The 15,286-nt window shown below is 42.5% G+C and overlaps 1 protein-coding gene across 2 annotated transcripts in view; it reads right to left on the bottom strand.

Annotated features, from left to right (window-relative positions):
• The window catches only part of LOC107113259 (desmocollin-1-like), a 43,384-nt gene extending 28,656 nt beyond the window's left edge, over positions 1-14,728 (bottom strand). For both annotated transcript variants that reach the window (XM_015414566.1, XM_015414567.1), the window contains exons 1-3: positions 14,340-14,728; positions 2,261-2,345; positions 135-334 (exon numbers count right to left, since the gene is read on the bottom strand). In XM_015414566.1, coding sequence (XP_015270052.1) covers positions 135-334; positions 2,261-2,345; positions 14,340-14,417 — 363 coding nt within the window. In that variant the 5' untranslated portion in view covers positions 14,418-14,728. The remainder of the gene's footprint in view (positions 1-134; positions 335-2,260; positions 2,346-14,339) is intronic.
• Positions 14,729-15,286: the final 558 nt, after the last annotated feature.

Here is a 15,286-nt window from a genome sequence, read left to right as displayed (position 1 = left end):
TTGGGCGTGAATCAGGAAGATAATTACAGTTGCTGAAACAGCAGTGCACATAACATTAACAGTTTTGCATGCGAGGAATATACCTGAAATGCACCTTGCTCACATATTTTTTTATATAAATGAGTATCCCTTACCTTTTTCTGAACAGATTGCAAAATGACAAGCAATTTCTTTTGCACATGTTTTTGTGTGTCCTTAAGCAATATGGTAAAATTTCTGTCAGTAGATAATGAAAGGGCATTTGCTGAAAACAAAGAACCATCATCTCGAACTATGAAGTCAGGGTCACTTGAACTGATCAGGTCTGAAGTCGTGAGACACTGTTTCAGATTTACTGTAAGAAAAATTGTAAAAAGAAAGGGCAATAATACACAAATAATCTTCAACAATGGCTAGTAATCATTCCTAATTTTTCTGCCTACGAATAAAATTAGGAAATTATACCTAAACGTTTGAAGCTGTATACATACTTGAAATGCCTCAGTAAAGTTGTCATAGAGGAATTTCATATTACCCTTTTTAAGCCGGTTTGAAGCCGTTTTTGATCTGTCGTGGAGTAAACTGATATAGGGCTGCCATTTCACACATGGCTTTCCCCTACTGGTAAACAGCTGGATCTGAAGCGATTTACCGTTTCAGACTGCACTGCTTCTTCCTGCTGTTTTCGCCCGCGCAGGCGATCTCTGGATTTTTTTAAATGTTCGCTTTAGAGTGCTATAGCGCTATAACACAACACTCCAGGCATTCCAGTGGGGTTGCTATAACACTGTTTTGCTGTTGTGTTATAGCGCTATAGCGCTCTAAAGCAAACATTTTTTTAAAAGCTGGAGATCACCCACGCGGGCGATAAACAGTGGGAAAAAGCATTTCAGATCCGGGAGAAGAAACTGAAGACTACTTGGAAGTGGTTTACAGGTAAAACGGTTCAGCCCCGTTTCCTCAACGGGACGGAAGCATTTGTGTGTGAAAGTGCAAATATATTCTAGTAGGAAATCGGTTCTAAAACGGTTCTGTCTGAAATGTCAGACCAGAAACCATTTGGGAACCGTTCCTGAACCGGAATATATCGCCTGTCTAAAATTCCTCATAGTATTAGCACAGCATCACCCATTGTGACATTACACTGAAGTTGCCACTAGCTATGCCCCACGATAATAATTTATTTGGTAGCATAGCACATTAAAAGATAGGGCTATACATGAAATTTGTTCAGCTTTGTATTTTCAACATTTATTGAATATTTAGCAGCCAGGAAAATTGTGTTTAACTGTCATTTAAATCTAGCATCTAAATTTGAAGCTCTAAGTAATGAACATTTAAAGCCTATGCACTGAATATGTGTTGACCATTCCTCACAGTATATTGTGCTTCAATTAACATATCTGCAACAAATGGAAGATCACTGCCACATTTATAATAATTAAGGACAAGATCCTAAAGCTGCTTAGCAATTTTTTTAACTTGATCATGAGTAAGGTTGTTGTTGGTGTGTGTTTTGTTTAGAATCACCAGGGGGAGGGGGGAATCTACAGCTTGCCCATGTCCTCCGCATTTGTGGTGCAATCCCCAACAGCTGTATATCTAAAGTCTTCTGAAGTCAAGTGGCTTAGAAGACTGTAATTCTGTGTACAAGTGCACTGTTGTGAAAAAATAGAAAATATCACTGAAAAAGCAACACCAGAAAGAAGATAATTATTATTTTAATATATTCTTTAGGGGTGTCAAACAGATCTGGAAAGAACAGTCCTTTTACTTTAATAGAGGCTTAATGTGTAGAAATGGTAACTGAAGCTGTTCATGGCATTTAATCCTCTATCAAAGGCAGGGGTCATTTCTTGCGGGAGCGCACAGGAGCGGAGCTCCGGCAGTAAGGAGCCCAGGGGGTGGGCACATGCAACAAGCCCCACCCCCTGCTTCCAGCAGCCCTCAGTTGGGCCATGAGGAGCAAGAAACAACCGGGTAAGTTGCAGAGCCCCCCCACCCCCGGCCCATCTTCAGGTACAAGCTCTCCCTCCTCTGTGAGGGCAGATCTGCATGTCCCCCCCCAATAGCTAGCAATCCAAAAAAGTCCAGTGGAGCCTGAGTGGTGGGTGTTGCCTTCTGACACACTTCCAGTGATGTAGGGGTGTGTGGCATATGCAAATAAGTTATGCTAATGAGCTCCTACACCTCTTTTTCTATGAAATGACCCCTGATTAAAGGTACATGATATTTTTTCCCTCCGATAGCTAGCAACCCTAGTATTCTTGCAGTTTCTCACCTTTGCCAATCAATGTCCTTGCTTCTAGTTTGGAAGGCAGATTAAAGGTCACTTTCCTGCAAGCTTCACAAAATAAACTTAGTACCTAAAGGGAAAGAAAGAATTAAAAATTACATTTTGAACTTTTTCTAAGTAAATAGATACAAACATAGTATCAATAGTTTTAGTGATATAAAAAAATATGTGCATCAATGTCTCACTACCAATTATGTTTGATAATATTTTTGAAATATATTTATTTAAAACATTTTTCTTCTTGCTTTGCACCCAACTTAGGTCCCCAAAGAGAGAACAATAAAAAAAATTAAAACTAGTTTTAAACATGCATATATATGTCTGTAAAGTGCTGGACTTATACCGTAAAGTATAAGGGTCAAGAAGCAACAGTTAGAAACGGATATGGAACAACTGATTGGTTTAGCATAGGAAAAGGAGTACGACAAGGATGTATATCGTCACCTGGCTTATTTAATATATATGCAGAGTACATCATGCGAAATGCTGGCCTGGATGAATCACAAGCGGGAATTAAGATTGCTGGGGAAAAGATCAACAACCTCAGATATGCAGACGCTACCACTCTAATGGCAGAAAGTGAAGAGGACCTAAAGAGGCTCTTGCTCAGGGTTAAAAGAGGAAAGCGCAAAAGTGGGCTTGAAGCTCAACATCAAAAAAACTAAGATCATAGCATCTGGCCCCATCACTCCTTAGCAAATAGAAGGGGAAGTCGTGGAAGTAGTGACAGACTTCATGTTCCTGGGATTCCAGATCACCGTAGACTGTGACAGCAGCCATGCTCCTTGGGAGGAAAGCAATGGCGAACCTAAACAGCATGATAAAAAGTAGAGACATTACCCTGCCAACAAAAGTCCGCATGGTCAAAGCAATGGTATTCCCAGTAGTCATGTATGGCTGCGAGAGTTGGACTATAAGGAAGGCCGAGTGCCGAAGAATAAATACTTTTGAACTATGGTGCTGGAGAAGACTCTTGAGAGTCCCTTGGACTGCAAGAAGATCAAATCAGTCAATCCTAAAAGTAATCAACTCTGACTGTTCCCTGGAAGGCCAGATAATGAAACTGAAGCTCAAATACTTTGGGCACCAAATGAGAAGGGAGCACTCACTGGAGAAGACCCTGATGCTGGGAAAGACTGAAGGTCAAAGAAGACGGGGACGGCAAAGGATAAGATGGTTAGACAGTGTCATAGATGCAACGAACATGAACTTGAGCCAACTTCAGAGGACGGCGGAAGACAGGAAGGCCTGGCATGATCTGGTCCATGGGGTCGCAAAGAGTCGGACTCGACTGAACAACAACAACAACAAAGTGCTGTCAAGTTGCTCCCGAGTTATTGCAGCCCTATGAATTTAATGATCTCCAAAACATCCTATCATTAAAAGCCTTGCCCAGGTCTTGCAAACTGAGGGCCATGGCTTCCCTTATAGAGTCAATCCATCTCATGTTGGGTCTTCCTCTGTTTCTGCTGCCCTCAACGTTTCCTAACATTATTATCTTTTCCAGTGACGTCTTCTCATAATATGACCAAAGTACAATAGTTTCAGTTTGGTCATTTTAACTTCTAGGGAGAATGCAGGCTTGATTTGATCTACAACCCACTTATTTGTCTTTTTGGCAGTCTGTGGTATCCATAAAACTCTCCTTCAACACTACATTTCAAATGAATCAACTTTCTTTCTGTCAGCTTTCTTCACCGCCCAAGTTTCACGCCCATACATAGTAATGGGGAATACTATGGCATGAATTAACTTGGTCACCAGTGACACATCCTTACACTTTAGAATCTTTTCTAGCACCTTCATGGCTACCATTCCCAGTTTCAATCTCCTGATTTCTTGGTTGCAGTCTCCTTTTTGTTTAATGATGGAGCTAAGGAACAGAAAAACTTGAACAATTTCAACTTCTTCATTTTCAACCTTAAAACTGTATAATTCCTCAGAAGTCATTACTTTTGTCTTTTTGATGTTCAACTGTAATCCTGCTTTGGCACTTTCTGCTTTAAACCTTTCAGTAGTTGTTCCAGGTCTTCTCTATTTCCTGCCAGTGATATGGTGTCAACTGCATATTTCAAACTTTTAATGTTCCTTCCATCAGTTTTTCACTCCACCTTCATCTAAATCTAATCTAGCATTCCTTACAATACATTCTGCATACACATTGAACAGAGAGGGAGATAAAATGCATCCTTGTTTGATACCTTTGCCGATTGGAAATCATTCTGTTTCTCCATATTCTGTCCTAACAGTAGCTTCTTGTCCAGAGTATAAATTATGCATCAAAACAATCAGGTACTATGGCACATTCATTTCTTGTAAAACCAACCATAGTGTTTCACAATCCATACAGTCAAATATTTTGCTGTAATCTAAGAAACACAAACTGATTTTCTTCTGAAATTCTCTCATATGCTCCAGTAACCAACACAGATTTTTATTATGTCTTCTAGTACCACTTCCTTTTCGGAATCCAGCTTAAGCATCTGGGGTTTCTTGTTCCATATACGGTAAACATCTTTGTTGTTAGATTTTGGGCATCACTTTACTTACAAGATAAAGTAATGTGATCATCCAATGGTACTGCAGTCTTTGATATCTCCTTTTTTGGAATTGGAATGTAAATTGAGTGTTTCTAGTTTGTGAACCATTGTTTTGTTTTCCAAACTTGTTGGCATATTCTTGTTAAGATTTTGATGGACCCTGTTTCTGTGGCTTGGAATAGCTCTATTGATATCCCATCTACTCCTGGTGATCTGTTTCTGCCAACTGTTCTCAGTGCGGCTTTCACTTCACTTTCTAAAAGTGTAGGTTCTTCTTTAAAATATTCTTCTTGGAAGGAATCTGTCATCCTTTTGCATCTTCTGTATGGTTCTTCAGTCTATCATTCCCACCATATGTGTATTCACCTTTTGGCAAAAGACAATGACGGACATAAATCTTCCGTAAGGTTGGTGGGTAGGACACGTAAGAGATTTTTATCATGCAGCAGTATCTAAGCCATGGTAACTGTCTAGGCAAAAAGTGTTTTACTTGGAAAATATACCAAGATTTCAAGCCACCTTTTAAAACTTCTGTATAGTTTATGCTTCAAACTTTCTTTCTTCAGCAAACCAGGTACCAGTCGTTCCCATGGTCTTACAGAGACAACTAGCCATTTTAAACAGAAGTAAGAAGAAAGCATTAAAAGTAGCACCCACCCAGAAATAAAGCTGAGGTGATAAAGAGTTGTATCCCATCTCTCTAATGGTAGCACTCTCTGCCAGCATAAGAGCCTCTTGCATCAGATAAAGGATTTTTGCACTGAAGGTTCCTCCATTAGCCAAGTGGAATAGTAAGAGACAACCTGATGTGGGTCAGGTGGCAGGGTCCAGGGGGGAAAACCTAACCAGCAATTTCAAAACTACATTTGATCTTAGCCAAAAGGCCAAGAACATGATCACACAAATAACACCTACTTAACACAGAGGAGATCAGTACAAAGCACGCATAATGGTCCTTTACGCATATGCCTGCCACTCCGGATTTTCTCAGTGTTCAAGTCAAGGCAATTTAAATCCACAGCAAAACAGCATCCAAATAACCCCAGGGCAACAACAGTCTGAAACAGGGCTGACCACTGAAGGGAGGTAATGTAATGCAGAATGGTGGGAAACCCCGAAATAAAAAGGTTGCACTCGGTTTTAGTGCAGAATGGGAAAAAAACCCTGGATTAAAAGGTTGAATTCAATTTTAGTGCAGAATTGCTTGGAGGACACTGTGATGAACATAGATTAAAAGGAGAGTGCAGAAAGGGCCAATATCTCCCCTTATGCAAGTACCAGAGAGTATAAACTCCTTTTACGATTCTCAGCACAACAAAAAGACCTATGTCTTTTTGGGGAAGCATTTGATCAAGATGAAAACATTGCTTTATACTCAAAAGAACTTATTTTTCTGCCTGTAGACCTGACTATCATACCTTTTGTTTAGCTTTACAGAAGATTTAAAATATCTAAATGAAATTATTACATGCTTACCAGTAACCTGAGTTGCCAGCCTGACCAGCCTTTAGTTCTAATGTGTCCAAAAACCCAACAAATAATAACATGGTAACTCTCTACGCAAAAAGAGTTGTACTTGGAAAAGATTCCCAAAAATAAAAGGTAAGATCTGAAGCTAAACAAAACTAAAGCAAGCAACAAATTCTATGGGACTGTATAAGTAAATGCAGAAATTTAATGTAATTCAAGACCAATGAGACGGCACAAAATTTATGCAGTAAACACAGATTATTCATTTGGGAGACTGTGCTTATGTTCCACATGGTTTTGGAGTTTGTAACCATCGGTAAAAACTGCTGCATAATGTTTGTGGAATAAATAATCCTCATGATACAGCCACTAGATAAAACAAGCCCTGCTGGATCAGATCAATGCTTTATCTTCGCTTCCTATTTCATACACTGGCCAATCAGTTGTTCCAGAGGGCCACCAAAAAGGGCATAGAGGCCATCCAGTGATGTTCCCTCCTAGCAATCTCATTCAAAAGTATACTGCCTCAGGACGTGAAAGTTCCCTTTACTCATTTTGGCTAATACTACCAGGCTTCCCAAGTACTTACCGTGATTCAGCGGGGGACACAGACGTCCTCACAGGATCATTCCTGCGGGGACAACAGACGCGCCGCACCATGCCGTCGCCAGGAAGTGATGCCGGGCAACGCTCTGGCAATGGGGCTGGAAACTCAATGGTACCATCAAGTTTTCAGTCCCATTGCCAGAGCGTTGCCCAGCATCACTTCCTGGTGACGGCATGGTGTGTTACAGGGAGGAATGGTCCAGCCGGGGAGCATGTTTCCCCCGCTGGATCACAGTAAGTACTTGGGAACCCTAGTAACTACTGATGGACCTAATCTCCACAAACCTGTCTAATCCTCTTTTTTTAAAAAAACATTTATACTAGCTAATATCACTGTTCTGTGGCAGTTTTGGTTCACCTCAAAGACAGATTTCAGAGTGTGGTGCTAGGGGACTGCTGCTTCACCCTTGGCTTCAGGCTTACAAGGTCATGCAAGGTTCCATCTTGTCCTCCATGTATTTCAACATCTATGTAAATCCACTGGGACATACCATCCAGAAATTTGGGCTGAGTCCTCACCAATACTAGTATGACACTCAGAATTATCTTGTGCTTCCAACAGATCCCAGGAAGGCTGGGGAAACTGTTAACAGGCACTTTGAGACAGTTTCAAATAGATGAGATGCTCCTTGCGAGGGGAAAGGCCTGACCCAGGAAATCTCTTATTCTGGATGGGGTTGTACTCCCTCTAAGAGAACAGGTTTGCTGCTTGGCAGTTCTGCTGGACCCCAAGCCTCCTATTGGATAAACAGGTGGCAGTGGTGGGCAAGGTGCCTTTCACCAGCTTTGGCTGGTGAGCCAACTGTGGCCCTTCCTAGGCAGGAAAGGTCATGCAGCTGTGGTGCATGCCCCAGTTATATCTGCATGAGGGGCTGTCCCTGAAGACTGACTGGTACAGAATGCTACAGCCAAAGTGTTGATGTACAGACAGACCATATCACTCCAACCTTGATCATACTACATTGGCTTCCAATTTGTTTCCTGCGCAATTAAAGGTACTGGTATTGACCTTTAAAGTCCTACACAGCTTGGGGCCAACACACCCCATCATTTAAATCAGGTTTTTTATTTAAATCAGATTTTAATAGAATGTTTTTTGAGGGAAAATCTATTAGTTTTCTCTTTAAGATACATTATTGTCCAAAGGTTATTCATCATGAAATACGGATTAATTATGAGGCTGTATATTCGTGTAATGTTTAAATTTTTTGGTAAATGAACTCCATTAATCCATTCACAATGTCATGCTCTCCCAGAGGTTTCTGTAAGATTATTTTGGGCAATTTTTGTATCTTAAAGATATTATCACAGATGCTTGGTTTTGCAGTTCTCAAAACTGTGCCTTTGTGTGTGCAGAGATAATGTGCCTCTTCTTCACAGCAAAAATGTTATAAAATAACATAGAGAGTTGAGAAAAAGACCCTAATTGCATTGTTCCTCTGCAAATCTATGTACACAAAATCAACCCCTTACTTCTTAAGCGCTAAATTTCAAGAAGTTCAATGAATAGAAGATTGTTTGAAGTGGAATAGATCTTCACAAGGAGCTAAGTGTGAGAAGGGAGGGGCAGGCAGTAAAAATGAAAGTGAAATGTTTTGAGCAGAATACTCCACAAGTCTTGGGATCTTTGTGTGTATATCCTGAGGTTTATCACATTATTATTTTCCTGGAAGAGAAAACCTATAATAGCAGCAGGCCATAAAAGAGACCCAGTTAAAGAATACTTTAATGAAGTTCCCCTACCTACCGTATTATATTCAGCCACGTTGTATCAGGTCTAGAGTATAGTAGGGACCACATCCAGCCTGTGCTGAAAGCGCTGCACTGGTTGCCAATAGCGTACCGGATTCGCTTCAAAGTGCTGGTTCTTACCTTTAAAGCCCTATATGGTCTGGGTCCAGCTTACCTAAGGGACCGCCTTTCCTCATATGCTCCCCCATGAGCACTTCGGTCTGGGACGCAACATCTTCTGGTAATCCCAGGTCCCAGAGAGGCCAGACTGGCCGCAACCAGGGCCAGGGCTTTTTCGGTGGTGGCTCCTACCTGGTGGAATGAGCTCCCGGTGGAGATCCGGGCCCTGTGGGACCTTGTACAGTTCCGCAGGGCCTGGAAGACAGAGCTCTTCCACCAGGCATACGAGTAGGAGCCGCCACTACTACCATCATTTTTGTTCCATCTTGCCTGGCCCTGGAAAAGGGAACATCTGTGTCTCCCTGGAGCAGATGACACTGAGGAATAGAGTACGAGTAATACTAGCAATAGAGCAGTGAAACACGCCATCTGTGAGATAACATCTAGAGCACTTTATCAATAATTGGCTGTAATGTTATTTGTATAGCAATGGTTTTAAACTGGTTTTAAATATGTTTTATATTGGCGTATGCCCTTGTAAGCCGCCCTGAGCCCGCGCAGCGGGGAGGGCGGGGTATAAATTGAATAAAATAAATAAATAAATAAATAAATAAAATATAACCAAATCAGTAATTTCTTGCTATAACTGTAAAACTAATCTGAAAAGTTATTATTCTAAAAATGAAACCTCCATCTGGTAGTAAATATTAAGATTATACAAGCAAGAATTAGTCTTTATGTAGAAAACCATCATTTAAATCCAGTCTTACTGACTAGTGATTTAAATTGTGGGTAGAAAGGCAGCACAAAAATGTTTTAAATAAAGTGTATAAATAAATACCTCAGTTGATAGCAAGTTTCAAAATCTAATTTTCATTATATGGAAAAGAACTTCCTTTTTTCATTCCTGAATTTATTATCCATACATTTCAATAGAACCCCTAATAGAACTTCTAAGTTCTAGTACTATAGAGAAAAAGTTTACTTTCTAGACTCTGTACATAATTTTATAAACTTTATGCACTTTGCAATGTTTCAGTATACTTCAGAGAAAGCTAGAATCTGGTTGGTAGCTGTGTTGGTCTGAAGCAGCAGAAGGTAAGCAGCTTTCATTTCATTGTGTCTGACGAAATGTGTGAATATTGGCAAATCAGATTGACAAGAAAGAAGATTGACAAAATCAGATTCAGAAAAATTATGTGTTACAAAGTTTAAAGAAAATCTGGCTTTGGTTAGCTGCCCTATATCCTCTAGCTGAGCATTTAATACACCTGATACTCCACTACATCAGTCAGGATAGAGAGAGGTGGGAGGAAGGGGTGGGTTTTGCAACACCCATTCAAAGGGAGAGCAGACCACCTTTACACTGAGAGCCAGTTTGGTGTAGCGGTTAGGAGCGCGGACCCTAATTTGGGAGAACAAGGTTTGATTCCCTACTTCTCCACATGCAGCTGCTGGTGTGACCTTGGGTCAGTCATAAGTTCTTTCAGAGCTGTTCTCTCAAGGGCAGTTATGCAGAGAGCTCTCTCAGCCCCACCTACCTCACAGGGTGTTTGTTGAGGGGAAAGGAAAGGCACTGTAAGCCGCTCCAAGATTCCTTTGGGTAGTGAAGGGCGGGGTACAAATCCAATCTCTTCTTCTTCTCCTTGTAAGGGCTGCATCAAATATGTGGCAGAGAAAGACTACATAGGGGTCAGTGGTCACTTGTCCCACCTTGACCAAAACACTTGTATTTTTGTATAGTCCATTGCATCAGCATTATTACTGTGACAAAGCTAGGTTCAGAACTCCAAGGATTGATATATTCATCAGGAATGGGCTCGGAATTACAGCTGTGGCAATAAATTCACCTTGTGTAATGTGGTGAAAATATGGCAGGCAAAACAGCAGCCACAACTGAACCCAACCCAACTAAAACTATTAAAGAGTAGTCTTATTGAAGTCTATACAACTGAATTCCATAATAAAGGATTTCAGCCACACCACCCAGTTGCATAATTGCACACTATTTTAAGACAGCATTGCTTGTAAGAAATAGGTCCTAGTAGAATGATGTATTACTGGTAATAATAATAGTACTCTTCATACTCAAAGTAGTTTAGCACACATATATTACAAGCCTTCAATATCCATGAATCTCTAAAGCATAGAATTCCCAATTCTATCTCCTATTTCAATCCAAAAAGAAGTAGCAACTTATATTACAACATACACAGTGTCCTTCAGAAGCCTCTTCAGTGATGCACAGAGGAATACACAATAACAAGGGTTTCTGAAAGTATTTGGCATCACCAAAAAGAAGAGGGGATATGTTCACAAATCCTTTGATTTCAAATGAAATTTAAGCATGCTTATACACTGATCGTAAATAATTTATCTGAAAATAAGACACATGATTTCACTGGAACTTAAAGGTAAAGGTTCCCTTGCTCAAAAGCCAGTCAAATCCGACTCTAGGGTTGCGGTGCTCATCTCCGTTTCAAAGCCAAACAGCCAGCGCTGTCCGAAGACGTTTCCATGGTCATGTGGCCGGCATGACTAAACACCAAGGCGCGCGGAACGCTGTTACCTTCCCACTGAAGTGGTACCTATTTATCTACTTGCAATTTCTTGCTTTCGAACTGCTAGGTTGGCAGTTCTTACTTGTGAACTATTTCATATAAAGGCTGTGAGCTTCACTAGACTGTCCATTAGTCAGAACAAGGATCAACTGAAATCACTAAGACACACTGGGAAATAAGGCACCTAAGTGCTGGAGCCTGTTCACCAGCCATCCCCCACCCCCAAAAAAACTGTTACTGCTGTAGAACTACAATGTCAAACACTCAGCACTATACACTAAAACTAGAGCAGGAAAAGTCCTCAAAGTAAGATCTATAAAATAAAAGTATTGTTGATCATTCAGGAAACCAAATTGCTTGGTGGCTCTAAGCTTCAGAACCAGAGTTGAAATAATGTACACAGCTACAAGTCTCTCCATAAAGCAGCAGATGCTAGATCCCATACAAAACATTGGACTAGGTTCCCCTTCCCTCATGTAGTCATAGAGGTAAGAAGGATTTTGTCAGATGTGCTTTTGGTAGAGCTTCTGCAGTGTCTTTTAGAAATTCTTTCTTGTTGCCAAGCAGAATAAGTCTGGTTTTAATGTACCAAATAAAATAACCAGGAAAGCCCATTAAAAGTTAGCATCATCTTTTATAAACTTATTTATTTCATGAAACTTATTTCATATCTTTTTTAATTAATAGCAAACATTTCCGCCAGTTTGATTACACAACGTGCTCTTTTTGGTGCTAAAATATAGTATAATTAAATCTACATTCATATCAGAAATATTGTATAGTTGTCAACAAAGTAATTTTTAATGAATCACTTATTTTGCCTAAAATTAAGTACATTGTGATTAAGTGTAATCCTGAACAGAGTTACACCCTTAAAAGGGTGTAACTCTGTTCAGCATTGCACTGTAAGAACATTAAGGACCTCAAGGCCAAATAAAATAATTTAAATAACATTATTGCTTGATGTTGTATAAATTGAACTCTGGTCTTGAGTTTGGGGCAGGAATGTACCAACAAACATAGCAACCACAAATGTGTATGAAGAAACTGGCATGTTTTTATTTAAAGACAGCCAGGCGTTCATAATCAGCTATGAAATGCTATTTCGGTTAAGTCCACCTGATTACGGCAATGGTTTAGCCATTTCATTATCAAAAGATGTGTTGATTGCTGTTTTGCAGGGGTAGGTTAGGGAAGGAGATGTAACATTCATGAACAGATGAATTATTATTAATATATTACACATAAAAAAAGTAGACAACCTACTACTGAGAATGGAAATGTGCTAAATTTGCAAGCCTTATTAAAAATAAGCTTCAGTTCTTAACACAGAAATCATCTGAAAAACCTTTGGAAGGAAATGGATAGTCACTCAAGGAATGGGGAACTCAAATTTCAAGCAACCGGAGTTGCCCCTTTCTAGGGATCAACAAAAAAAAAACCCACCCTACATTGAGCAAGAGATGTATTCCCAACAATATAAAATGTATACCTATACTCTTCCTTCCTTCAAGGGTACAGCTTTATTTGCCAGAGCTTTAAACCTAAAGCTTAATACCCCATTTGATTAACAAAATTTCCCCATTATTTTATTTTGTCTTAATAAAGAACATAGGTCCCATTTGCCTTTGACAAATGGATTGCAATGTACATACACTTTATTTCAGTTGTATGTCTGTGTCACCCTATGAAACTTTCTCCCATCCTGCATTTCTTTACAACCTTATCACTACAGTTTACAAACCCCTTCCCTTCAGCCACCGAAGCCAGGTTCAAAGATCAACAACCGGAGACATTCAGGCCAAAGTGGAAGAACGGAAGAAAAACAGAGACTACTCTTCTATCTACAGGTTGGCCTTGCCCACCGCAAGTTTCATTTCATCCAGGCAAACCACACTGCCGGTTGTGGTACGGAAGTATATACACACCAATTGACAATCTCACCGACAATAGTAAGCAGCTAACCCCTATGGTGTCGCCATACATTAACAGCGACTTGAAGGCACTTCACATACACAAGAGCACACTTCCCCTCCAAAAGTATGCAGGGCATATTCTGGTTGAAACAGATCCATCCAACACTAGAGATGCTACTTAATTTCAAAGAGCATTCTCTATTTTAAAGAGTTCTCTTTCACTCCTTCGGGTCCCAGATAGGGATGCCTGCCTCCAGGTGAGACCTGGGGATCCCCTGGAATTACAGCTCATCTCTAGACTACAGAGATCCTACAGAGATCCGTTTCCCTGGAGAAAATGGCTGCTTTGGAAGGTGGACTCTGTGGCCTTGTAGCCCACTGAGGTCCCTGTCCTCCACACACTCCATCCCCAAATCTCCAGGAGTTTCCCAACCTGGAGCTGGCAACCCTCCCTCCCATCCCCCGCCTGTGGCCAGGGGTAACCCTGGCAGCTACCCCAGCGCCGTGAAACCAAAAATATCCCTTACGCCGCAGCGAAGTTTGACTCTGGCAACTTTAAAGCTGCAGCCCTTAAACAAGCTCGAAGCAGAAGCGCCTGCGGACGCGGTGGGGCTTCCGAGTAAACAGGCGGAGGGCAGTCTCGGGATTTCACAGCCCCTTCTTTCAAGGCAGCCAGCCATATTTTCTGATGGCCAGAGCCTTGTGGGAGGCAAGTCTTTCGCAGCTTCTTTCGGCGGACTTGTCCCCCTTTCGGTATTTCTGCGTTATTCGGATGAACTCTTCAAGCAGTTTGCAGAGGGCAGCTACTTAAAAGGGGGGTCAGCGGCATTCTCGGCCTATGGATTGTGGGAGTCTTTCGAAGAGAAAAAGCATTCCCCTGACTCTTTGCTGCAGCAGCCGCTCCCCCACAGAAGACGACACCCGCACGGCCCTTCCCAGTGTTAGGCAAGCGACCGCCGCTCCACGCGCCCCTCCTGGGGCCAGTGCTCGCCGCACACACACCTAGCTTCGCCCTGCTTGGAAACCTGCCTCGGGTGAACTTCCCTATGCTTCGAGTAGCGCCGTCCCCTCAGCCCTCTCCAGAAAACCGTCGCCCCTTGCCCGGGAGGATCCTACTCACCAGGAGACTGATCAGAAGTTGGAGGCAGGAGGCTCTGTTCGAGTGACCCCCGTGCCCTGGTCTTCCTAGCGGGGCCATGTCCCGGTGGGAGGGGGCTTGGCGGGAAAAAGGCTTGCCGGGCTAGGACGGGGGCAAGCGCCGCGCGACGGCGCCCAGGTGAGGTTGTGGCGGTGGGTGCCTCCCAGCCCGCCTCGGCAGCTGCAGAGCGAGGCTCGCGGCGGTGCTAGTGGACGGGCGGCAGGACGCGACTTTCTTTTCTCGCACTTTTTCTCTCCACACACACTAGTCCGGCGGGCTCCGGGGCTGTCTCCTCCCGTCCGCAGGAGGACCTGGCTCATCGAAAGGGCGGGGCAACACCAGGGGCGGAGCGTCTCCTGCCGCGGCTCTTCAGAGCGAGCATTTTAATTGGGGTTGTCTTCGTCTTCTTGTTCCCTTTCTTTCTACCTGGGCAGGGAGTGGTCCGAACCCCGCCCTGCGCTGGGCAGATAGGAGATACGTTGGGGATTTACACGCCCTTCCCGGCTGCCTCGCCGCTGACTGTACCGCGAGAGAAAGAGACGTTCACACGGGCACGGCCAAAGAGGGAGGCGGCCAGCGCCTCGGAAGGCTGCCTCCACGCCGGGGCCTCCGCCTTCAGGTTACCTTTGACGTGCAGGACAGGCCAGCGCCTTAGGAACTTTGCGCCGCACCTACAAAGTTCTCCTCCCGCAGGAGCGTTTTATTGACTGATTCTCCTTCCCGCGCCGCGAGAGGCTCTGTTTATTCTCCTTGCAAAGGGGAAGGAGAGTTAAGTACCTGATCAGGTTTTATTTTCTTAGATAGAAGTGCCTTCCGCCTTTCCTCGGCTTCTCTCACGCTCCCCCCCCCAAAAAAAATAAAAACATACCCACCAAATGTACCTGGTTCCTCGTTAGGTTGCCCCATAAGTCTACCGTGAATTTAAAGCT

This window comes from Gekko japonicus, unplaced genomic scaffold, assembly GCF_001447785.1.
Source record: "Gekko japonicus isolate JY-2015 unplaced genomic scaffold, Gekko_japonicus_V1.1 scaffold559, whole genome shotgun sequence".
NCBI lineage: Eukaryota > Metazoa > Chordata > Lepidosauria > Squamata > Gekkonidae > Gekko > Gekko japonicus.
This window is presented reverse-complemented; position numbering and strand designations above follow the sequence as displayed.